General features: G+C 44.2%; 1 protein-coding gene across 1 annotated transcript in view; it reads right to left on the bottom strand.

The window, feature by feature from the left end:
- The window catches only part of SAMD12 (sterile alpha motif domain containing 12), a 230977-nt gene that overhangs the window by 167746 nt on the left and 37525 nt on the right, over window positions 1-25706 (bottom strand). Inside the window, exon 3 of the mRNA XM_056854752.1 lies at window positions 11778-11907. Within this exon, the coding sequence (XP_056710730.1) occupies window positions 11778-11907 (130 nt within the window). The remainder of the gene's footprint in view (window positions 1-11777; window positions 11908-25706) is intronic.

The following is a 25706-nucleotide window of genomic DNA, read 5'->3' as shown; positions in this document are numbered from 1 at the left end:
TTTTGCCTAATTGACCAGTAAAAGCCATCTGTTTGGACTCTATATGACTTTGTGGTGATTTCTGGTTCTGTGGGCCAAGGGCTGACACAAACATACAATACCATTACCTGAGAGGATGGCCAATTGCCTTCATTGGGGAAATGCCAAATGAAACAAAAAAAAGTCTTCACCCGCTGGCAGACAACACCGATAGAGGGAGACAGAAAACCCCTCTGGGAAGGGAGTTCCAAAGTTTTGGTGCCACAACCAAGAAAGCCCTTTCTCAGGTTGCTAGCCGTCTAGCAAGTGCAACCAAAGCAGGGAATCCAAAGATGCCTAGAATGAACAGGTAGGGTCATATGGGAGAAGGCAGTCCTTAAGGTATGTTGGTCCCAGGCCATACAGGGCTTGAAAAGTCAATACCAGCACCTTGATTTAAACCTGGAAGCAAATTGAAAGCCAATGAAAATTGGCTGGAGCGATATGGTCCCTACGACCCACTCCAGTCAACACTTTGGCTACAGCATTCTGTACCAGCTTTTTGCTTCCAGACAGTCTTCAAGAGCAGCCCCCAGTCTATATGGGACTGAGTCCCCTGAGGGCTTCTTCATCCTAGTTGGACAGTCAGACCACTACAACACACTGGCCCTATGCATTTGTGGGCTTCCTAGAGGCACCTGGTTGGCCACTGCTGGACTTGATGGACCTGGGTCTGATCCAGCATGGCCTTTCTTATGTTCTTATGATTGTACCGCACAGGGAAATTTGAAACAAGCCCTGTCTCAATATATATATATATTTTCAGCCTTTCCCCTATGACTGTTGTCTGGTGCTTCCTTCCGACTTTTCCATTTAAAACCACGCAAATTCTAAAACCACATTTCTTTCCCCCTTTGAAAACTGACTTTCCTTTCCACTGACAGGTGAAGAATGCCTGCTCTTCTCCTCGGGAGTTTTTCAGGGCGTGCTTTTTGTTTATTGGGTTTTCCTTATCAAACAGATTGGTGGTTGTCAGTAACACATCAGTTAAAGCGCCTGAACATTTGCTAGCTGCAAAATTTCATGTGTCAGAAGAGGTGAAGTGTGGTCGTTAGAGATGAAAACTTAATCCCTGCTTTCTTGGCGCTTTCTTGAGAGAAATGCTTTTCTCCCTGAACATTGAGCCTATGTTATGGGTTGCTGAATAAAGAAGAGGTATATGAATAAAAGGGTACTCTTTTCAATTAAGTAAACCATTGGCAACCAACAAAAAATTGAGGTCTTTCTAGTTATTCCCTGGAAATACAGAGAAGTTCCCAGAAAAGTCCTAAAGGGACATAAAATCACAAGTTATGCAGTGCTCGACTGGAAGGATTTACATTCTCCATCATGCCTCAGACTACTTTCCAAGCCATGACCATCACATGAAGCTGCCTTATACTGAATCAGACCCATGGTCCATCAAAGTCAGTATTGTCTACTCAGACCGGAAGCAGCTCCCCAGGGTCTCAGGCAGAGGTCTTTCATATCACCTACTTGCCTAGTCCCTTTAACTGGAGATGCCAGGGATTGAACCTGGGACCTTCTGCATGCCAAGCAGATGCTCTACCACTGAGCTACGGCCCTTCACAGATACGGCCAATTCCTGAGCTAGCCCCAAAAGGGCCGCAATGGAAGAAACTCCTGAGTCTTCAGATGTGAGCAGTTCCTTGGGCCCAAACCAGGGAAATTTCCCACTTCGATGTGTCAGATCTTCCCATACGGCTGCCCCGCCGACAGTTACTTGGACCAGAAGGTAGACTTTCACATGGTGTGTTAAGGGAAGTTGACCAAGCTCTGACTAAGTTTGCTTGTTCCCCTCTGTCTGGAAATAAAACAGTTCACAAGGATCTCAAAACCCTTAAATGTCAACTCAAGATGGGGGGCACAAGAGGAGCAGCTATCACCGAGTCCTCCCTCCTGCAGCAGACATCGGATCTCCCCACAATCTAATGCTGGGGCCCCATCTCCCAAGAGCGGCACCGGGGGGCGGGATTTATAATGCTGCAAGAGGGGTAAGGTGGGGAAATCACACTTCCACAAAGAGAAATTCTTCTACGGTATTAATGAATATGTAAGCAGAATCTTGGCTACTGTCACTCTCACACACAAAGGCTTTCCTGCTTTTGCCTGGGCCAGGTGAACCAGTAAGTCTTTAAGTATCTGAAGGCTGTTTAAAATTTTTATACTAGGGAATAAGGTTGTGTGCTTTAGGCAATTGCCATTGCTTTATTCCTCGTATATACATTACAGAAGAAGAAGAGTTGGTTTTTACATGCCGATTTTCTCTACCTTTTAAGGAGAATCAAACCGGGTTACAATCTCCTCTTCCTTCTCCCCACAACAGACACCTTGTGAGGTAGGTGGGGCTGAGAGAGTTCAGAGCGAACTGTGACTAGCCCAAGGTCACCCAGCAAGCTTCATGTGTAGGAGGTGGAACTCCCTGTCCCAGGATGCAGTGATGGCTGCCAACTTGGAAGGCTTTAAGAGGGGAGTGGACCTGTTCATGGAGGAGAGGGCTATTCATGACTTCCAGTAAAAATGGATATTAGTCATGATACATGCCCACTCTCTCCAGGATGAGATGAGCATGCCTATTATATTAGGTTCTTTGGAACACAGGCTGAACAATGGGGCTGCAGTTGTCTTGTTTGTGGGCTTTACTGGCGTGGGGAGGTAGTTGAGAATTTCCTTCATTGTGCAGGGAGTTGGACTAGATGACCCTGTTGCCCCATCCAACTCTATGATTCTATGATCTTGTTGAATTATCTTCTTGATAATCCAAGAGATCAAAGGACAGTTGCGTTACATATGATAACTGCAGCCAGAATGGTCTTTGCTAGATAGTGGAATCAGAAAGCTTCCCCTAAGATACATGATTGGATATCAAAAATAAAAGAGGTCTATATTTTAGTGAAGTTAACCACTTACCAAAAAATAATGATATTAATAGTGTAGACCTCTTATGGACAAGAACAATTCAAAGATTAGAAATGGGGCTGAGAGAGCTCTAATAAAGCTGTGACTTGCCCAAGGTCACCCAGATGGCTTCATGTGGAGGAGTGGGGAATCAAACCCCATTCTCCAGATCAGATTCCACCACTCCAAACCACCGCTCTTAACCATTACACCACGCTGGCTCTCCACCACGCTGGGGGGGGGGTAGAGTTGCAGAAGAGAGATTCCTGAACCTTAAGTGGTAGAGAAAGTTGGCATATAAAAACCAACTCTACTTCTTCTTCTTCTGGAGGCCGAGGTCCCGCTTCAAGGTTTGCAGTCCCCAATTAACTGGTCTGTTGTGACCTTGGCCTTATACTTTCTGTCATATTAATTGCCACCATTGCGTTTAGTTCATTTTTGGCTCTGGCAGGGCCTCCTATAGGACACAAAACATCCATAACTGTAGATCTCGGAGCAGATCAAACTCCAAAAGGTTGGGCCTATATTAAATTCCATCCACAAAATTATCTTCCCTGGGAGATTATTGGAGAGGTATGGGGTGGTGGAATAACACTGACTCTACCCTGTAGTTATGCTCTTTGCAAAATTGGCTAAGTTGTGTTTCCAAACAAATGTCAAAGCTAACGATTTTTACTCCCCTGCCTCTTTTGTCTCTTCCCCACTTCAAATGCTGGATCTTGTAAAATTAAGTCTTAGCAAGCAAAATGAGCATTAAGTTACCGTGTGTGAGGCTTTCGGCTTATGCGCCTGATGGCTTAATTCTACTGAAGTAACCTTGGTTTCATTAAAACCCCAATAAGGAAGTGGGGAGGGGATATCAAGGATGAGTTTGAATAACAAGTTTCAACACGAATGAGCCTGTGACTGTCAAAATAGTACCCTATACTAAATGTACAAACACACCTTAAAATAACTTCAGTAAAATGTAAAATGTTCAAAAGACTGTGCTAAAGACTGAAATATTAGAGAATTCCTCTGAATTTAACTCCTCCAATATGCTCATTTCTGTGCCTTTTAACTGATTTTGTTACATCTGGTTACCACATCTGAGAGCCACCTTATTCTCCCCCCCCCCCAACAGCCATTGATTCTTTTGGGGAAGGGCACAGTTTGAAACAGCTTGAAAGCGGCCGTGTTTTGAGATCACCTGCTTTATAAATGGCAGGTTTCTTCTACGATCCTGAGGGTGGATGCAGAAAATCAATGTGGCTTTTTTTTCTTGTCAGAATTATTGGCAGTTTTGTAGGTATGCAGGAAAATTAAAGAAGAAGAGTTGGATTTTATATGCTGACTTTCTCCACTATTTAAGAAAGACTCAAACCAGTTTACAATCACCTTCCCTTCCCCTCCCCACAACAGATACCCTGTGAGGTAGGTGGGTCTGAGAGAGTGTGACTAGCCCAAGGTTACCCAGCTGGCTTCATGTGCAGGTGTGGGGAAACAAATCCAGTTCACCAGATTAACCTCCGCCGCTCATGTGGAGGCGTGGGGAATCAAACCTGGTTCTCCAGATCAGAGTCCACCGCTCCAAACCACCGCTCTTAACCACTACACCAGGCTCTATGTTGGTTCCCAAATGTATCCATGCATTTATAAAATTTAAACCTTGGAAGGGAAAAAAACACTAATCTGAGGACAAGGTTCCTGGAGGTGTAAAATGCCTTCAAATTATGGCCAATTTATGGAGACCCCACAAGGTTTTCAAGGCAAGAGACTAACGGGTAGTTTGCCACTTCCTGCCTCTGTGTAGCAACCCTGGACTTCCTTGGCGGTCTCCAAGTACTAACAATGGCTGACCCTACTGAGGTTCCGAGATCTGACAAGATGAGTCCAAGCTTGGCCATCCAGTTCAGGGCACAAGGTACTTCAGTAAGTTGATTCCAGCTACACTCCAGTGAACCATTATTCTGCATGCATAAGAGACTTGAGAAAAAGACATTCTGCAATGATATTGAAGAAGAAGAAGGAAAAGGAGGAGGAGGAGGAGGAGGAAGAGGAGGAGTTGGCTTTTATATGCCAACTTTCTCTACCACTTAAGGGAGAATCAAACTGGCTTACAATCACCTTCCCTTACCCTCCCCACAACAAACACCCTGTGAGGTAGGTGGGGCTGAGAGAGCTGTGACTAGCCCAAGGTCACCCTGATGGCTTCGTGTGTAGGAGAGGGGAAACAAATCCAGTTCACCAGATTAGTCCCCACTGCTCATGTGGAGGAGTGGGGAATCAAACCCGGTTCTCCAGATCAGACTCCACCGCTCCAAACCACTGCTCTTAACTACTACACTATGCTGAAGGACCCAGGTTGCTTTGGACTTTCAAAAAGAACGCTGCCCTGTGTCACTATTTTAAGAATTTGGCTCCCCGTGGCGCAGAGTGTTAAGCTGCAGTACTGCAGTCAAAAAGCTCTGCTCACAAGCTGAGTTTGATCCCGACGAAAGTTGGTTTCAGGTAGCCGACTCAAGGTTGACTCAGCCTTCCATCCTTCCGAGTTCGGTAAAATGATTACCCACCTTGCTGGGGGTAAAGGGAAGATGACTGGGGAAAGCAATGGCAAACCACCCCGTAAACAAAGTCTGCCTAGTAAACATCAAGATGTGACGTCACTCCATGGGTCAGTAATGACCCGGTGCTTACAAAGGGGACCTTTACCTTTTAAAGAGAGACATTTTTAGTTGCGGTCAGCAAAATACTTCCGCTGCTTTTGAGATATGGAGCAACGCTAGCTTTAAAAGCAGGGTACGGAAGCTCCACCCCGCAGACTGAATCCTGTCCTCTTGCAATTGGCCCAAGAACTAAAATGGGCTTATGATGCACAGGCAACCAGAGCTGGTGTGGCATAGTAGACGAGAGCAATAGACTAGGATCCTGGGAGTCTCTGGTTTGAATCCCCACTCCGCCATGGAAACTCGCTGGGTAACCTTGGGCCAGTCATATTCATCTACCTCATAGCCCTGTTGCTGTGAGAAAATGGAGGAGGGGAGAATGATGCCGTCAGCAGTTTTGGACCCCCATGGGGGAGAAAAGGAGGATAGAAATAAACAAACCTGAGTGCAAAATACAGTGCAGCCCCGTACAGCAAGCAGGCATGTATTTGTAGATGCATCTCACATGTCCAGTTAAAACTGGCCAGCTCTTCCCTCTCATTTCATCAATAAAGTGTGGCCATTTCCAGTGCCCAGTGTGTAGCTTGCTCCAGGTTTCCCTGATGGAGGTCAACTTGTTACCTCAAATATATGACTGTCTGTTCTATGGATTCACATCATTTCCCATTCAAAATATTTAAAAACAGCAGTAGATCCCATTGGGTTTTTCCACTATTTTTTGGGGCCTCCTCTTCAAAGAAAGCCAAGGTTGCAACCTAGGGTTGCCAACCTCCAGGTGGTAGCTGGTGATCTCCCGCTATTACAACTGAGCTCCAGCCGACAGAGATCAGTTCCCCTGGAGCAAATGGCCACATTGGCAATTGGACTCTATGGCACTGAAGTCCCTCCCCTCTCCAAACCCTGGCATTGAAGTCCCTCTCCTCCCCAAATCCCGCCCTCCTCAGGCTCTGCCCCAAATACCTGTAGGTATTTCCCAACCCGGAGCTGGCAACCCTATTGCAACCTGACTCCAGCACCATTTAAAATCTGCACACCTGCATTTTATACAGGATGCTTACAAGAGAAGGCCTTAAGACCACAGATTGAGACATCTTTTTTCTTCTGCCACCTACCCAGCACCATTTAAACAGACAGCCTGATGAAGAGTTCTGGAGAACTCACAAGCTTGCACACTGTTTTGTATCATTTTAAATTTGTCCTAAAGGTATTAGGAAGCTTTCATTTCTGGTTATATGAGGAAGATCCTTTCCCCTTTGGTTAATACTTGGAATGTTGTTTAATAAGGAAAATCTCTTGCTCTCTCCGTCTCTCTCTCTCTCTCACACACACACACACAAAAGATGAGAAAGAAGCTAAGTTTGCCGCCCATGGAAACTTCAGACTAGAAAATAATGCTTTCAGCAGTTTAAAACAAAAGCTGGGGGCGGGGAGGGAGAGAAGAGGAAGAGGAGTGACCAAAATCTAAGCAAATGTAGCTACAATGGCTGGAACAAGAAGCCCTGTCTCTTGGACCTCAAACATTTTGACAGGTATGGGGATAAAATGCATCCGCTGTATTAAATTATAGCTCTCTGAATAATTGCAATTCATTCTCTCTAAGGCAGGATCTCATTACAGAGTGAACCAAACAAACAACACAAGACATATACACACACACACACACCATTAAAACACACACCAGCATAGTAAATTTGTGTGCAAGCTCCCCCTTGAGGAACTGAAAATTATTACAGGTCTCTAGAGCCTCACTTGGGAAAGCCAGAAAAGGCAACCTTTGTTTCTCTTTCTGTTGACAAAATTGGGGTTATTCATACATGCAGATGTTGGGGTTATTCATACATGCAGATCACGCAGTGGGTGATGGCTTGCAGTTGAATGTATGGACTGGCTCAGTCCTGCGGAGATGCTCGGTTGATACAGAAGTTCTACATGCGGCATTTGATTTGCCATTCACAAGCAGCCATTCAACACACTGCCTAATTGAGCCAGGATCTCAGAAATGTGTGCGCACAGCTGATTAAAGCCAGGTGCCTATTGTTCACACTCTATAGGAATGCTGCTGTATATGTAGCAACTGCATGAGCCAAGTAATGTAGCTGCCCCAGCAGCAGCAGCAGAAGCAGCAGCAGAAACAGAAGCAGAAGATGAGGAGGAGGAGGAGGAAGAGGAAGAGAAGGAGGAGGAGAAAGAAGACGAATCGGTTTTTCTATGCCGACTTTCTCTACCTTTTTAAGGAGAATCAAACCAGCTTACAATCCCTTTCCTCTCCCTACAACAGACACCCTGTGAGGCAGGTGGGGCTGAGAGAGCTCTAAGAGAACTGTGACTAGCCCAAGGCCACCCAACAGGCTTCATGTGTAGGAGCGGGGAAACCAACCCGGTTCACCAGATTAGACTCCGCTGCTCACATGGAGGAGTGGGGAAATCAAATCCGGTTCACCAGATTAGAGTCCACCGCACTTAATCACTACACCAAGCTGCTGGATTGTCCCTCAACTAAGAGTATCCGGGCCACCATAGAGGTTAACTCTTTGAAGTGGCTTCCAATGATTTATATTATGGGGAGGAGCTATGGCTAAGTGGCAGAGGATCTGCTTGGCACACACCAGATCCAAGTTTCAATCCCCAGCATCTCCAGCTTTAAAAAAAATCCCCAGGACCTTTTTATGCCATGCAGATGCTTTACCACTGAGCCATGGGCCCTCCTCACTTCACACCAGCCCCGTCATTTAGAAGCAGTACAAGACACTATTATGCTGTTTTTACATTTCCGAAGCTTTCTGCACAAAATCAGAATGCCCCCTCTCCTCAAACTTCCTGGTGTGTGTGAGGATGGATTCTTTCACTTGGGTCAAGCTACCAGATTTTGTGTGTGTGTTAAGTGCCGTCAAGTCGCTTCTGACTCATGGTGACCTTATGAATCAATGTCCTCCCAAATGTCCTATTTTTGACAGCCTTGCTCAGATCTTGCAAATTGAGGGCTGTAGCTTCCTTTATTGGGTCAATCCATCTCTTGTTAGGTCTTCCTCGTTTCCTGCTGCCCTCAACTTTTCCTAGCAACTTTTCCAGATCTTGGGCACTGGCAAACACTCAACCATACCAACCATTTAAAATCTGAATTAACTACTTACAACGCACATGGAGAACTTTACTTAAGGGAAAACCAAAGGGGCTGAGCTAAACACTATCTAATATAACAACCAATACATCTATTTTTATTATATATTGTGCACAACAGTATTTAAAAAGATGGGGCCTAAAATACAGGCTTCCTAAAAAGCACAAACATAGTTACAAATATTATCAATGCATTTGATGTTAAGTACATAAAATGACCAAAATATGACCAGGTGCGTTTCGGCCTTTTACAGGCCTTCCTCAGTGGTTGTACATACACAATTTTACAATACACATCCTGACATATACACAAATGTTTTACAAGGTAAAAAAAAATATATATATAAAAGCCTTTTATTCTGTTTGGCTTTATGTTAAAATAGTTATTCCATGTGTCTTAAAACATGGTTCACGGTTCACACCTTGTATATGGTGTCCACCGATTCAGGATGTTTATAACATCAACAACCGGGTAGAAGACTTTATTTAAGTGCATTGTTATGTATTTAGATAGGCTGGGATGTTCCGTTTGCATTTGTTAGTCTGCGCAATTAGAAGCTCCGATATTAAATTCTTCACCAGTGGAAGGGATTTAATCTTTTTTTAATTAGCGGAAGGTGAGGAATCCAGTTTATAACCTGTTCAAAATAGCTTATGAAATCCCAGACAACAAGAAGCCCCACTGTATTATCTTTGCAACCATGAGGCTGTGAGAATTCCAGGCATAAGGTCAGGATTCCAAGAGCCGCAAACATGTTCAGCTCACAATACTGTGACTTTTCAGGGCTTCCCGTTCCGACAGTAAGCCTCCCACACAACCCAGTTTCATTCCAGAAATAACAAAGAGCATGCTGAAGCTTTTCAATAGATCTGATATCCCCTTATTAATTTTATGAATGCTCGTCTGCAATATGGATAGAATTTATTTTCCCTCTCTGCTCGACTTTCCGGTGGATTTTGTTTGCCGTTTTGGATTTTTTAAAATGTTGCAATATATCAGATGCTGGAATTTTAATCTTTTAGCTAGTCATTTAAAAAAAAAAAAACAGATAGCAGGCACTGCAAAAAGAGATCCCTTTGCCTGAAACCTTGGGAAGCTGCAGCCAGTCTCCGTGGTAGAGCACGTGACTCAGTGGTAGAGCATCTGCTTGCCATGCAGAAGGTCCCAGGTTCAATCCCTGGCATCTCCAGTTAAAGGGACTAGGCAGATGTGAAAGACCCCTACCAGAGACCCTGGAGAAACGCTGCTAATCTGAGTAGACAATACTGACTTTGATGGACCAAGGGTCTGATTCAGTACAAGGCAGCTTCATGTGTGTTCGGTCAGAGTAGGCAATACTGAGCTATACTGACCAAAAACCGTGCTCAGGGTAAGGTAGCATATGAATAAAATACAGCAGTCACAGAATTTTGTATTCCTTGGCATCATATTAGCACAAGAGAGACGAAAAGAAGAGAAAGAGAGAGGAAGGGATCTAATTATCCTTCACAGGACTATCTGTTAGAGGGACAGAAAGATGAGGCCTATGAAGAGACATTTAACCCCAAACTACCTTATGGAACCTCTTTTTAATGATTTTTTTTAAAAAAAAATACATGTCCACCTTCCTTGTCATTCTGTCACTGGGATGGCCAGGCACAAAGCCAGGTATTTTCACAGAAGGAAGAAAAGCAGAAAACGCAGGTGGTCACACCATACCTCCTTGAACACATGAAGCTGCCTTATACTGAATCAGACCTTTGGTCCATCGAATCAGTATTGTCTACTCAGACCTGCAGTGGCTCTCCAGGGTCTCAGGCAGAGGTCTTTCACATCACCTACTTGCCTAGTCCCTTTAACTGGAGATGCTAGGGATGGAACCAGGGACCTTCTGCACGCCAAGCAGATGCTCTACTACTGAGCCATAGCACCTACCAGCTAGATTCAAGACCAACAGCACCCTAGAGACAAACAAGACTTTCTGGTTATCAGCTTTTGAGAGTCGAAGTGCCCCCCATCAGATATCTGATGAAGGGAACTTTGACTCTCGAAAGCTTACACACCCCAAATCTTGTTAGACTCTCAAGTGCTACTAGATTCAAATCTCAAGTGCTACTAGATTCGAATTCCTTCCACACAAAGATTATTTTGTGAACTGCCTCTCTCGGTATGAATCTAAGCGTCACCTTAGGTTGACCTAGCAGAGGTTGCTAGTGGCACCGGACAAGTTTGCACTTCTGCAAAGGAGTGTGGGCCTTTTCAGCAGGTGCTGGACTATTCAGGGAGGCAGTCTTCCAGAGGAGGTGCGGAGTTCGTTCCTCGGCCACATTTGGGGTGGGTGGGTGTTGGCATCTTGTTTATTCCAGAAGTTTGCCTCATTAGTTTCATTGGCTTATCTGCTAGAGTTCGGTCATGCTGTTGCGTTATTTTATGCAGTCTGTTTTGTTGTGGCTGTATATTTACACACCCACTCTGTAAGCTACCCTGAACTTGTGGAAGGCACGGGAATTAAAAAAAAATCGGGCTGGATCCACCCTAAACTAGCAAATTCCACCGAAGAAGAGTTGGTTTTCATATGCTGACTTTCTCTACCATTTAAGGAAGAATCAAACCAGCTTACAATCACCTTCCCTTCCCCTCCCCACAACAAACACCCAGTGAGGTAGGTGGGGCTGAGAGAGCTGTGACTAGCCCAAGGTCACCCAGCTGGCTTCATGTGTAGGAGCAGGGAAACAAATTAGCCTCGGCCACTCATGTGGTTTCTCAGAGCCACAGTCCCGTTAGATCGGAATTCCTTGGCTTATTTCAGCCATCCCCTTCCTTTCAGCCAGATTTGCAAGATGGGCCTGCATTATTAAAAACAACGAACAGTTACAACCACAAGCCTTTAATTGCAGTAAGGCTCTCTTGCTGTACACTTCCCATGAATCATCCCTTCAAATAATGCTTGCCGCATTTGCTGTTTCTTCCTTCCTGATCTCTCACTGCTGCCAAACTGACAAATAATGCAATATGCATTTTTTATCAAACCTTGCCGCTGATATAAGACGGCGAGGAGGGTAGGGGAAATCGCACACACAATCTCTAAAGCAAAATATGTCTGATATTTCATACTTTACCAGTTATGTCATGCTGTTTGAATGACTCACTGTAGATTTGATACTGATTTGGGCAGTGTTTCTTCAGCCACTTGCATACATCCAGCTGGGTCCACAGTGCTACCGGCTTGGTCAGTTTCACAATATGAGCCTGGAAAGACAGAACAAGGAAATGGCATTGAAAGCAGGCACTTGTATCCCCTCGTACCAGGATGTCAATAATAAAGGGGAAGCTATTCCGACACATTTCCATACGGCTGGCAATTAATAAATCAGCATTTACAAGCTCGGGATATCAGGCATCTTTCAGAGCTCAGTGACAGGCGGGAAAATATCATCAAAGGTAACTTGGGTAACAATTTGGATAATCACGGAACGTGGAATGTCATCTTAATTAACACTCTTTAAGCTGGAAAGTAAACGCAACGTTTTCCCCAACAACAGATCCTGAACATTCAGCCTTTCAAGGTCTAATGACGGCGACGTTAATATACTGGGTCTCTGCCAAAAATACCTGGCAAAGAGAAAACTGGCCAATTTTTGCACTGGGGGGAAGGCACAACTATATTCTCCCCACATTCGACTGGAGGACAGAGCAACCCAACCCTCTATAATCTATAATAACTTGGGCACCAGCTATTCGTAAGGGTTTTATGGATATGGAATCCTTGACGCTTCTGACGGCTGGGGGGTCATCGATTGAGTGGTCCGAAGACCTCATGAACAGCTCCATGGCATTCCAAAACAGGGAAGAAAGAGCAATATGACCAATAGTATATAGTAACTGAGGTTATTACTCAAGTAGCAAATTGTTTCTCCATTACATGTACAAGCTTTATCCAATTAATGGAATGATTAAATGCCAAAGGTCAGCAGAGAGTGAAGTGTGTTGGGGGGAGGGGGGAGACAAAAAAAAAGTGGAATTGAGAATACTGTTCACCCTCCCTAAACAAACTTAGTTTTCAGCTATGATACATTTAGCAAGAGCGAGAGAGAATTTGGGCTATGATCTGGTTATAAAATAAATCTGGACAAAGAGTTGGGGAGGGGCCGTGGCTCAGCGGTAGAGCATCTGCTTGGCATGCAGAAGGTCCCAGCTTCAATCCCTGGCATCTCCAGTTAAAGGGGCCAGGCAAGTAGGTGAAAGCCCTCTGCTGAGGCCCTGGAGAGCCGCTGCCAGTCTGAGTAGACAATACTGACTTTGATGGACCAAGGGTCTGATTCAGTATAAGGCAGCTTCATGTGTTCATGAGTTATTAGGGGATTCGTGGTCTTCAGCAGTTGGGTCAAGACCCTCGGATGAGTCCTGGAACCTCACCAACTGTGTTGCCAGCGAACCTCAAGCTGCCATTAGTATGGTTACTGTTTGGTGTACATATGTAGGCAGCAAGGGTACCACACCTCCTACTGCTTTTAAACACATGCTCCGAGGCAATGAGGCAAGGTCCCTTTGGTGGAGAGGATTCTTTTTTAGCACAGGAAAAAGATGCCCCTCCTCCCCGGAAAAGCTCCCTTTTGCCTTCTTTCTCTTCCCCAAGGCAATAATAGCACGGTCCCCACCAAGCTGCAAGCATGTGACATCAAGGTAACATGTCAGGAGAAGGAGGTTTAAAAATATGATTCTGTCATGCATGTTTCAAATTGTTAGTCACTTTGGTGGCCCTTCTGAGGGCAGAAAGCCAGGATATAAATTTTGTAAATAAATACATTTATTTTAGAATTAAATCACAAAGATTCTGGTGCATCACAGTTGAACAAAATGGGCTTACATAAACTTGAACATCTTTAAAAATCTCTCTTTTTTTGAAGTCATGTGTTAGACACTGCTCATTTTAAAATACACATTTGATTTAAATGAACTGACATTACAACCAAACAACGAAAGGTGGCATTTTTTAGTGGGAGCACCTCACCTGAGGAATATGCTCCCCCTTGAGGTTCCCCTGGCACCTAGCATGCTACCTTTTAGGTGCCGGACAAAATATTAATTTTTATCCAACTTTTAAATAAGGGTTTGTTTGTTTAGCTTTTTCACCCACTGAGACATGCTTTATGGATACCCTTTTAGGTTACTCAGTTGTTGTTTTATGCTATTTTTTATGTCCCTGGATTCTTTTTAATGGCTTGTTTCAATAGATTGTTTTGTTTTTATATTGGTAATTTATTATTTTATGATGTTATAGTATTGCTTTTACTTGTAAGCCTCCTTGGGCAAAACTCTGGAGAGGCAGCACATAAATTTCCTAAATCTATAATAATAAAAGGTCCCGTCTGTCTGAGCGTGCATAACTCCTCAGAAATCGAAGCTAGGAGCCTCAAAATTGGCCACTGGCTTCAGGATGATTGTTGGAGTTTTGGCGCCACACATGAAGAGAATTGAAACATCCCTGGCCCACGCAATCCTCAGAAATCCTCGTCCCCTGCTTTTTGCGCTAGATGCTGTGGTTGATTCCGGCAGGAATAATTCACCTGAAAATAAAGCTAGGAGCCTCAAAAATAATGATGGCAGGAGTTAAAGTGCATCAAATGAAGGGACTTGGAACATCGTGGCCCAGATTATTGCCAGAAAGGCCCCCTCCCCATTTGCAACAGAAGTAGGGTTGTCAACCTCCAGGTAGTAGCTAGAGATCTCCTGCTTTTACAACTGATCTCCAGCCGATCTCACCTGGAGAAAATGGCTGCTTGGCAATTGGACTCTATGGCATTGAAGTCCCTCCCCAAACCCCGCCCTCCTAAGGCTCCACCCCAAAAACTTCCCACCGGTGGCAAAGAGGTACCTGGCAACCTTAAATGGAAACTATGATTGTGTCTGGCAAGTATAGCTCATCCAAAAATAGACAGGAGCTTCAAAATTGACCACAGGCTTCATAAGGATCGTGGGAGTCTTAGTTTCAAACAAAAAGGAATTCGATACCACTTTCTTCTTGCATATTGGATAATTATTGCATAATTGGCTTCTTGCATAATTGGCTAATGGGGTTGTTTTTTTTTTTGAAGTTCGGAATTGTGCATTTATTTAATACAATTGTACAAGCTGTATTATCCAAAAGAGAATTATGCAACTAGTAAACCATTATCAAACCTATAACCATTGTAATACCAATCCCTAAAACAATTAAATCAGCCGTTAAACAGTAAAACAAGAGAAAAAATCCAGACAATAATGTAACTCAGGTCATTTATACGTGGGAGTTTTACTTGAGGTTCGTTGCTCGCTGGATCCACACTTCCCTGTTGGGAATCTATGCACCAGCAGTCTCCAAAACCCCAAACAAGTCCCTCCCCTTTAAATGCTGCTTTGCAATTGGCTTACTTCACAGTGCTCACTGTGAGAGAAAATTCCCCCGCCAAAAAAAACAATTGCCGCATAAAAAAACCCCTTTTAAGAACAAAAAAAAACATTACTGTCTTTGATAGACCAAGGGTCTGATTCAGTATAAGGCAGCTTCACGTGTTCATGTGTGTGTGAAAGGACATAAAAGAAAGTGAATGGGAGGAAACTGAGGGTTGTATATCTGCCTAGAAACTTCCCTGAGAGGTCGAAGGCTTTCACGGTCAGAGTTCATTGGTTCTTGTAGGTTATCCGGGCTGTGTGACCATGGTCTTGGTATTTTCTTTCCTGACGTTTCGCCCGCAACTGTGGCAGGCATCTTCAGAGGAGTAACACTGAAGGACAGTGTCTCTCAGTGTCAAGTGTGTAGGAAGAGTAATATATAGTCTGAAAGGGGGGGTTTGAGCTGAATAAGGCTTGGCTTCCTGTCCTGAAAACCTCCAGACTAACAAAGACTACAGTCCACAATAGCCATGCAGATTAACTTTGGATTTCACACATTAACAGATCACTTCAGGATACAATGGTTCCATATTAACATACCACACCCTCATTAGCACATTATCTTGATACTTACAGGACAATGATTAGCACATTACCTTTGATACTTTTTGCAGGACAATGATTCAGCTCAACCCCCCCTTTCTGACTATATATTACTCTTCCTACACACTTGACACAGAGACACTGACCTTCAGTGTTACTCCTCTGAAGATGACTGCCACAGCTGCTGGCGAAACGTCAGGAAAGAAAATACCAAGACCACGGCCACACAGCCCGGATAACCTACAAGAACCAATTCCCCTAGAGGTGTTTGCTTCCTTAGTGTATATGGAGGTGTTGGACATGTCTGACAGTGTCCCAAGTGTAGGATCGATGGCCATCCCAAGGAATGTGTTTTCACTGGCTCCAGTGAATTAACTGGACTTTTAGTGCAGATATTGTATCCAGAATAAACTAGAAACCTCTGTATACCAACCTCAGGCATTGTACTCCAGAACTGCACACAATACTCCAAGTGTGGCCTGATCAATTCGTGATCTTGAGTCAAGACAGTAAAAAAACCATTGCTCTCAAAGCATCACCTCATTCTCACTCCTCAACCAAGCAGTTTGGAAGCTGAGTTAGACAACGCATAGAGCCCAAGACTTGTGTTAGAAGGGTTACCTGGGCCAATTGAGGGTATCTTGAACATATGAAGCTGCCTTCTACTGAATCAGACCCTTGGTCCGTCAATGTCAGTATTGCCTACTCAGACCGGCAGCGGCTCTCCAGGGTCTCTTGTGCAAGGACGCCTCATCTCACGCAATTGCTAATCCACACAGGCTAGCGGTGAGTGGAGCAGAGAGATCCCTCACTCCCTAAATTTGTAGTTAATCAGCACTCTGAAAACAACATGCCAAGCACTACCTTACAAGGGCTTTTTACCTATAATACGCCTATGAGTTGAGCAGCATTCACATGTCACTCTTGTTTATAAAGACATCAAATACAAAAGGATCAAGTATGGAGACTATTGACATTTCAAAATACAATCCATTAACAACCCCTTAACAAGAAGACTGGGCCAAGCCTTCATGCTTTAAGCGTAAATATGTTCCTAGTGCTAAATTGCTTCTCAAGAGTCAAGAATACATATTGGAAGACACTTATGGTTTTTGAGAACTTCTTAAACCCTTGTCCAGGAAAGGGTTTATGATGTTCAGTTCTTCTCCTCAGGGACTTGTAGCTTCTCTTTAAGGGGGGGGGCAGCATTGATTCATTCCCTTTTAGGATAATCTTGTGTGCTTAGGTTAAAAATAGCTGCCATTTCAGACGCACCAACATGGCTATATTTCTTTAGCCAGGAAACAGGGGGAAAGGCCAGTTTAGGTTTCCAAAGTGCAGTGTCTGTTGGCACCTAAAGCGCATTCTTATATTAAACGAACTCAACAGGTTGCAACTCCTGAGTGGACGCTTCCCCGCCCACTAATACATATTCTTTTGGCAGCCTAAACGCCATGCAGTAAACACAGCTGACAAAACCTTGGATGCCAGCTCCAAGAGAAAGTCTAGAAACTATCAGTCTGGAGCTGCCCTCTTACCACTCTAGTTGTGCCAGGGACAGTGGTACAGGTGCCCGGAAACAGTATTCCTGATCCATTAGATCAGTGGTTCCCAATATGGGGCACACACCCCACAGGGGGGCAATTTGATTTTTAAGGGGGGCAATTCGAGAATGAGTTATTAACTGTGAATCTTTTGCATTTTTATTTTATTGTATAGTAATTACTTCAAATGTCCTTTCGTTCTTTTATTTTTCTCCTTCATGGATGCCATGTTCTTTGGAAGCTTGTTTAGACCAGAATTATATGTCACAGGGGGGGCATCAGGATTTTAGAGATGCTTAGGTGGGACATGGCCAAAAAAAAGGTTGGGAACCACTGCAGTAGATCCTTCAGGTTTTCCCTCCTGTTGCAACTCCAGTGAGGGCATTACCCTTGTTTTGGGCTCAACAAAATGGCGGCATTAGGGTTGCCAACTGCCAGGTAGTAGCAGGAGTTCTCCTGCTATTACAACTGATCTCCAGCCGACAGAGATCAGATCACCTGGAGAAAAATGGCCACTTTGGTAATTGAACTCTATGGCATTGAAGTCCCTCCCCTCCCCAAACCCCGCCCTCCTCAGGCTCCGCCCCAAAAATCTCCTGCCGGTGGCAAAGAGGGACCTGGCAACCCTAGGAAGAATGCCTTGTGGAAGTAAATGTAGTGGAAACTGGGGTTTGGGGGGGGAGAGAGAGACCCGAGACCGTTGTCAAGAAAAACAGTTTTATTCGCAGCTGTGGCTCAGCTGCTTTAGCAAGCAAAAATCACTGAGCCCTGATTGTACTGGGGAAGAGACATTTATCCCAAATCCATGCTCTGACGGGGCACGTCAACATTACGTGCTTACCTGGTTGTTTTACATAGTCTGGAGCCTAAGAGCTCAGCGGTTCCATCCAGTTCCCGTTATCGTTCACCATGACTTTTCCTCTACTACCTTAACACACACATAGCTAGCTTGTATTGAAGCAGACATTTTCCCCCTCCTGTCTCATAAATGAACAGAAAGGAGGGGAGAAAAGAAAGGCGGGTGCACAAAACCATACAGGGTGGGGAGCAGTATTCTTGACACTTGAGAAACAATGAAGAAGAAGAAGAGTTGGTTTTTATATGCCGATTTTCTCCACCTTTTAAAGAGAACCAAACCAGCTTACAATCCCCTTTCATTCCTCTCCCCACAACAGACACCCTGTGAGGTAGGTGAGGTTGAGAGAGTTTAAAGAGAACTGTGACTAGACCAAGGTCACCCGGCTGGCGTCATGTGGAGGAGTGGGGAAACCAACCCGGTTCTCCAGATTAGAGTCCACCGCTCCTAACCACTACACCACGCTTTGGTGGGTGACCTCACAGGCCCATAAGAAAACCATAGGCTTGGAAATAGCAGAAACAGAGCTGCAGGCCCAGGGAATGTTTGAACAACTCAGCAGAACTTGAATGCCAGTCAAGGTCATAAGATACTTGGAAGATCAGCAGCACACATAGGTGGGGCAGAGGAAATGGTGGGGTAGACTAGTGGGAGAACATTACTCTCCATGCAGAATATGGTTTGGGATTATGGCCAAAGTCATCGAAGACTATCTTAAATGTTTAGCATTTCACAAGACAGACACAATGACTTACCATCTTCAGCATTTATGAAATGAAGCAACTGCACCCAGCCAACCTTTTCTCCAGTTCTTTTGCTCCAAAACTAATTTTAATTTTTTTTACTCTGAATCGACTTACTAAGTCTATTTTTATGTATTAACTTCATTTTTCAGAATTGCACCTACACAGCCTTTGTACAGATTCCGCTTTTGCAACAGCATTGACCACACCAAAAGCAAACAAGGAAGGGGGTGGGAGTGAGAAAGGGGGGAGAAAAAAGTTAAATCAGCAGATTTAATATGTGACATTTAATTTCATGCTCTGTTTGTTCCATTGTGCAAAGCAGAGAGCAGTTATATCACAGGCTCAAAAATAATAATAATAAAAAAATTAAAATGATAGCTTGGGCATTATTTGGTCGCATATTTCAGGGGAGGCGAACATGAACGCTTAAATCCCGCACAACCCCTTAAATAACCATGGAAAGTTTCAACAGTGACTTTACAAGGGATCTTCAGAGCTTTGCCGGTTCCCAAGGTCAATGTGTTTACCAGCATTTCCGCATCTTTATTTATTGCTGCTTCCTTCTTAACCCAAGATGGCTATACTTTAGAACAGTAAAGATCTGAAGGGGAATGCCAGAACAGCAAACAATGATGTGCTTTACATATTACAAGTCAGTTTTTAAAAAAATAGAGGTTTGTCAATAGACAAACCTCGGCAACTGACAATACATATTTTGAGTATGGAAATGTGCTTTGGTTGAAAAATCAGTTATTCTGTTTTTCAAAAGGGAGCATAGCCATAAACAGAAAAAGTACACAGTGACTTGCTTTCTTCCAACAAGTTTTCTGAAAAGGTTTCTTAGAGGAAGTTAGAGAGGCAACAGGTTGAGCATATTAAAGGCAACAGAAGAAGACGGAAAGAGTTGGATCTGACCCGTGTTTCTGCTGTTGAAAAGGGATGGGGAGAGCCTCCTTTAACTACCCAAAAAGCCCATGCTGGGGATCACGGGAATAGCATATACGAAAGCCATGCAGGATAGGATCTGCAGTAAGATGAAGCAGTTGGTTTTTATATGCCGAGTTTCTCTTATCACTTAAGGGAGAATCAAACCGGCTTACAATCACCTTCCCTTCCCTTCCCCGCAACAGACACCCTGTGCGATAGGTGGGGCTGAGAGAGCTCTAAGAGAGCTGTGACTAGCCCAAGGTCACCCAGCTGGCTTTGTGTGTAGCAGTGGGGAAACAAATCCAGTTCACCAGATTAACCTCCACCGTTCATGTGGAGGAGTGGGGAATCAAACCCGATTCTCCAGATCGGAGTCCACTGCTCCAAACCACCACTCTTAACCACTACACCACGCTGGCTCTCAAAGTTGAATAAGGAGGGGGAAGGGGATGAAGCTAGATAAAAAAGGTGGCTGGATTCAACCCAATATTTACTAAATTTATCAAATCTGTAATATGACCTTCTCCCAAAGAGCTGGCCCATTTTGACCTCACAATGAGGTAGGTAACTCTGAGAAATAGTCATTGGCTCATGGTCAAGCAGTGAAGTTCATGGTTCCGCAGGGATTAGAACCCAGGTCAATTTCTGATGCTTTCTCCACTACACTATACTATAAAGTGGAAATAAAATTATTTCTGCAATCAAATAAAAATACATTGGAGGAATGCCCTGCCAAAGGAGGTGGTGATGGCCACTAACTTAGGGTTAAACTAGACAACCCCCCATGATGTTTTCAAGGGTCCAAATGCCTCTGGGGGGTCGGGGCTCTTGACAACAGCATTGGAGGTGGGGAAGGAGACCCTCCTCTCACACGTGCTGTAGTCCCAAGCAGGATCCAGGCCCCACAATGCGGGAATTAAAGCACTGAAATGGTGGCAGCATCCCCAAGGATGACTTTTCTCTAGTTTGGTCCTAGTTTGGAAGGCGACTAAACAGATTCCTAGAAAATAAGTCCATCATGTCTACAAGTCATGAGGACTAAAGAGAAGCTCCTTATTCAGAGGTGGCATGAATTCAACAGGAATTACATCGTCATAAAAACAGGCTGAAAAAGAGGAAGCAGAGATTAGGAATCAATGGCCAGTTCTCCCAATGGAGTGATGTGAGCAGTGGGGTCCCTCAAGGATCTGTGTTGGGACCGGTCCTTTTCAACCTGTTCATCAATGACCTGGAGTCGGGGGTGAACAGCAAGGTGGCCATGTTGGCAGATGACACCACATTATTTAGGATGGTTAAAACAAAATTGGACTGTGAAGAGCTCTAAAAGGATCTCTTCAAACTGGAGGAATGGGCATTAAAATGGCAAATGAAATTCAATGTGAGCAAGTGTAAAGTGATGCATATTGGGGCAAAAAAATCCCAACTTCACATATACACTGATGGGATCTGTGCTGACAGCAACAGACCAAGGGATCTTGGGGTGGTAGTGGATAGCTCAATGAAGATGTCAACCCAGTGTGAGGCTGCTGTGAAAAAGGCAAATTCCATGCTGGCCATAATTAGACACGGTATAGAGAATAAGACTGCTGCTATCATATTGCCCTTGTAAAACTCTATGGTGAGACCACACTTCGGATACTGTGTACAGTTCTGCTCACTACACCTAAAAAAGATGTTGCAGAGCTTGAGAAGGTGCAGAAAAGAGCAACCAAAACAATCAGGGGGCTACAGCAACTGCCTTATGAGGAGCGATTAAAACACTTAGGGCTGCTTAGCTTGGAAATAAGGTGGTTAAGGGGAGATATGATAGAGGTCTATAAAATTATGCATGGTATGAAGATAGTGGACAGGGAGAAGGCTTTCTCCCTCTCTCATAATACTAGAATGCTGGGTCATCTGCTGAAGCTGGAGGGTGAGAGATTGAAAACAGATAAAACAAATAAAGGGTAGCTGGAAGCTGGAGAGAAGAGGAGAATGGCGGAAATGGGGAGCAACTAACCAAAGGATAGTCCTTTTGCCCTCACCTCAACTCTCCTGTCCAGTTCAGCTACAGTTCAGCTTTCTTCACACAATGCATAGTTAAATTGAAGTACTCCCTGCCCCAGGATGTGGTGATGGCTGCCAACTTGGAAGGCTTTAAAAGGGGAATGGACATGATCATGGAGGAGAGGGCAATACATGGCTACTAGTCAAAATGGATACTAGTCATGATGCATACCTATTCTCTCCAGGATCAGATGAGCATGCCTATTATATAAGGTGCTGTGGAACACAGGCAGGATAAAGCTGCTGCAGTTGTCTTGTTTGTGGGCTTCCTAGAGGCACCTGATTGGCCTCTGTGTGAACAGACTGCTGGACTTGATGGGCGTTGGTCTGATCCAGCATGGCTTTTCTTATGTTCGTATAACTGGGTTTCAGAACTATTTTAATGGTGGTCTGTTAGTTGAAACTCCCCCCCTTCAAAACACCATCCAACATCAGGAATAACTTATTTCTTTCTTTTTTTTTAAGGGAAGAAGAATGAGGAAACCAAATGGTGGGGCCACTTTTGAGGCATCTACCAAAGAATTTGGAGAACTTTGATTCATAGGGTCTCCATGAGTCAGAAGCGACTTGACGGCACTTCACACACACACACACACACACCCCACACCAAAGAATTTGTGAACATTTACACCACTGTAAACAGTAGTCAAACACCACACTGGAGTCCCAAAATATTAAAAAGTTGAGAGTGTTGCAGTTTTTGCTAGTGGGCAATGAACTTGTAGATTTGGCTTCCTAGCCATTCAGACACTGCTGTAGAGTCTGCAGGTGGTAAATCTCTACTTTTAGGTAGAAATTCGCTGAACCCAAAAATCTGATTCACTGAAAGAAAAGCTGTGGTGAGGATTTCAAAGAGCAGAAAGAGGGACACTAAATCTCAGCATGTAAATCTCAGTTGATTACATCGTCCTGAGTGCAAGAGGCCCTGATGGAAGAATTCAGAGTTTAATAACACAACCTGTGCATGAAACCAGAGACGGGAAGTCTTTTCCCTCAGAGTTTAATTACATGGGTTGATAACAGCAGCACCATTTTTTCTTTAACAATTTATAAAACTCTTAGGTAAAGCAATCAGAGTCTGGGGATTTATTATCGGAGAGGTAATACACTGAGAGACAATAGGATATAATCTAGAAACCACTTCCTCCAGAGAATTCCTGATGTAACCTAACTCTTTAATCAGTTTCTAGTGAGGATATTACTTGGAAGTAAATATCCAGGAAAGTTGTGTGTGTGTGTGTGTTTAAATGTATGATCTGAATGGCTCATATACCTGATTTAATCTGTGATAATATGACTCTGATAAACCCACAGAGGTCATTCATGAAAATCTGATATCCCCCACAATTTACCAAAAGCCAAAATTTTCCAAGATGCAGCATGTGGTGTAGTGGTTAAGAGCGGTGGTTTGGAGCGGTGGAGTCTGACCTGGAGACCGGGTTCAATTCCCCACTCCTCCACACGAGCAGCGAGGGCTAATCTGGTGAACTGGATTTGTTTCCTTGCTCCTACACACAAAGCCAGCTGATCTTGGGCAAGTTACAGCTCTGTTAGAGCTCTCTCAGCCCCACCTACCTCACAGGGTGTCTGTTGTGGGGAGGGGAAGGGAAGGTGATTGTTAGCCAGTTTGGGTCTCCCTTAAGTGGTAGAGAAAGTCAGGATATAAAAACCAACTCCCCTTCCTCCTCCTCCTCCTCTTCTTCTTCTCATGGCTGCACTCCATTAAGAAGAAATTTATGTCACAGGAAAACAAAGGTTAACAGTCTTGTCACAGTGGCTATCTTGTTCCACAAGTATTCAGAGAATTACATAACAATAGAATGGGAAGTACAGAATTTGAAATTAGAGCTGAACATAGTCTGTCAAAATCCTGCACATCTTATGCTAATATGTACTCATGTGTTTATTTTGCAGAATGTATTGTACTAAACATAAGGGCCCAGCTAGCCTGATCTCGGAAGAAAGTTCAGGGTTGCTACACAGAGGCAGGCAATGGCAAGCCACCTCTGTACGTCTCCTATGGGGTCACCATAAATCGACTGCGACTTGACTGCATTTCCCACCACCAGACAGAAGGGATGGCAGGAAGCTCCGCAAAGCACTGAAGCTATACCCAAGGCCTCAAAAAATGTTATCAAATTCACAACTGGCTACAGAGTTTCAGAGGGCACTGTAATAATACTTAGAGCCTGTATAGCACTTTCAGCGGTCAGAACCCTTGGCTCCATGAGGTAGAGCGGTTTTATTATCCCCATCTTGTGAATGAGGAGCCGAGGCTAAGAGCGGTGGCTTGCCTCATGCTAGTCCAGTGAATTTGTGGCTAAGGTGAGATCAGAACCAGGAACTATCCACGTCATTCTCTTAGCCCCTAAGGCTGCATTCCTAAGTAGAAGAAGAAGAGTTGGTTTTTATATGCCGACTTTCTCGACCACTTAAGGAAGAATCAAACCAGCTTACAATCACCTTCCCTTCCCCCCCCCCACAACAGACACCCTGGGAGGTAGGTGGGACCGAGAGAGTGTGACTAGCCCAAGGTCACCCAGCTGGCTTCATCTGTAGGAGTGGGGAGTTCTCCAGATCAGGGTCCACCGCTCCAAACCACCACTCTTAACCACTACACCATGCTGGTGTAGTGGTTACACCCTTCCAAACCAAATGAAGTCAATGGACATAGAAGGGGATCACTCTGCTTAGGACTGCACTGTTAGTTAACCTGCCTATAAACTTTCCATACAGCCATTAAGGCCAAGTTCCTACCTGTAAAAATTAATTTTAAAATACTTCTACCCCATAAACGCAGTTAAAAACTCAAGAAATGCCTCCTCCTGAATATGTCCATCCACCCAAGGACAGATTTTTTGAGAAAGCTCCCTTGAGAATGCCATTTGAAATACACCAAATGGCTACAAGTCTTGGACCAGCTTCGTAGCGGCAGCCTTTAAATAAAACTCACCACCTAGGGAGGTGTACTTGGTATCCTCCTGGTGGCAACTGAAAACCATAATTCAGAAAGTTTTTAACTGAAATTAGCTGTCCCCCAACATTTAATCTGGAGTGTTAGTCATTGCTTTTTTTGTGGCTTTTGTTTGAACACACATGAAGCTGCCTTATAATGCATCAGACATTGGTCCATCAAGGTCAGTATTGTCCACTCAGGCTGGCAGCAGCTCTCCAGGGTCTCAGGTTGAGGTCTTTTACATAAGCTACTGCATGGTCCCTTTTTTAACTGGAGATGTTGGGGGGTTGAACCTGGGACCTTCTGCATGCCAATCAGATGCTCTACCTGACCCTTTTAATGGGAGATGCTAAGGATTGAACCTGGGACCTTCAATATGCAAAGCAGAGGCTCTTCCATTGAACCACAGCCTCTCCCCCATGGTATGCAGCATCTTTATTGTATATTATTAAAACTACTTCATGGCTGTGGTACAGGATGTAAGTTAATAAAGATAAAGGTTTTAAAAAATAGATGAAAAGAAGAAGATGTTCTTAGGATATTCAATGCGACAATACAGAACTGTCCGCTTTCCCTGAGCTTGCACAGAATCTCAACCTTTATTTATAAAATCATAGAATAGAAGTTAAGAGTTGGAAGGGACCACCAGGATCATCTAGTCCAACCCCCTGCACAATGCAGGAAATTCACAACTACCTCTCCCCATGCCCTCAGTGACCCCTACTCCACACCCATAAAATGGCCAAAAAAAACAACCTCCAGGATCTCTGGCCAATCTGGCCTGGAGGGAAATTGCTTCCTAACCCTAAAGTGGTGATCGACACTACTCTGGGCATGCAAGAAAGGGCCACGAGAGCCAAACACTGGTGCAAACCTTCCTGCTCTCCCTCTCATGGTCTGCCTAAGATCAAAGAATCAGCATTGCTGACAGATGGCCATCTAGCCTCTGCTTAAAAACCTCCAAGGAAGGAGAGCTTACCACCTCCCGAGGAAGCCTG

Source organism: Euleptes europaea, chromosome 8 (assembly GCF_029931775.1).
Source record: "Euleptes europaea isolate rEulEur1 chromosome 8, rEulEur1.hap1, whole genome shotgun sequence".
Lineage (NCBI taxonomy): Eukaryota > Metazoa > Chordata > Lepidosauria > Squamata > Sphaerodactylidae > Euleptes > Euleptes europaea.
The sequence above is the reverse complement of the archived record's forward strand: the minus strand, read 5'-3'. Positions and strand labels throughout refer to the sequence as shown.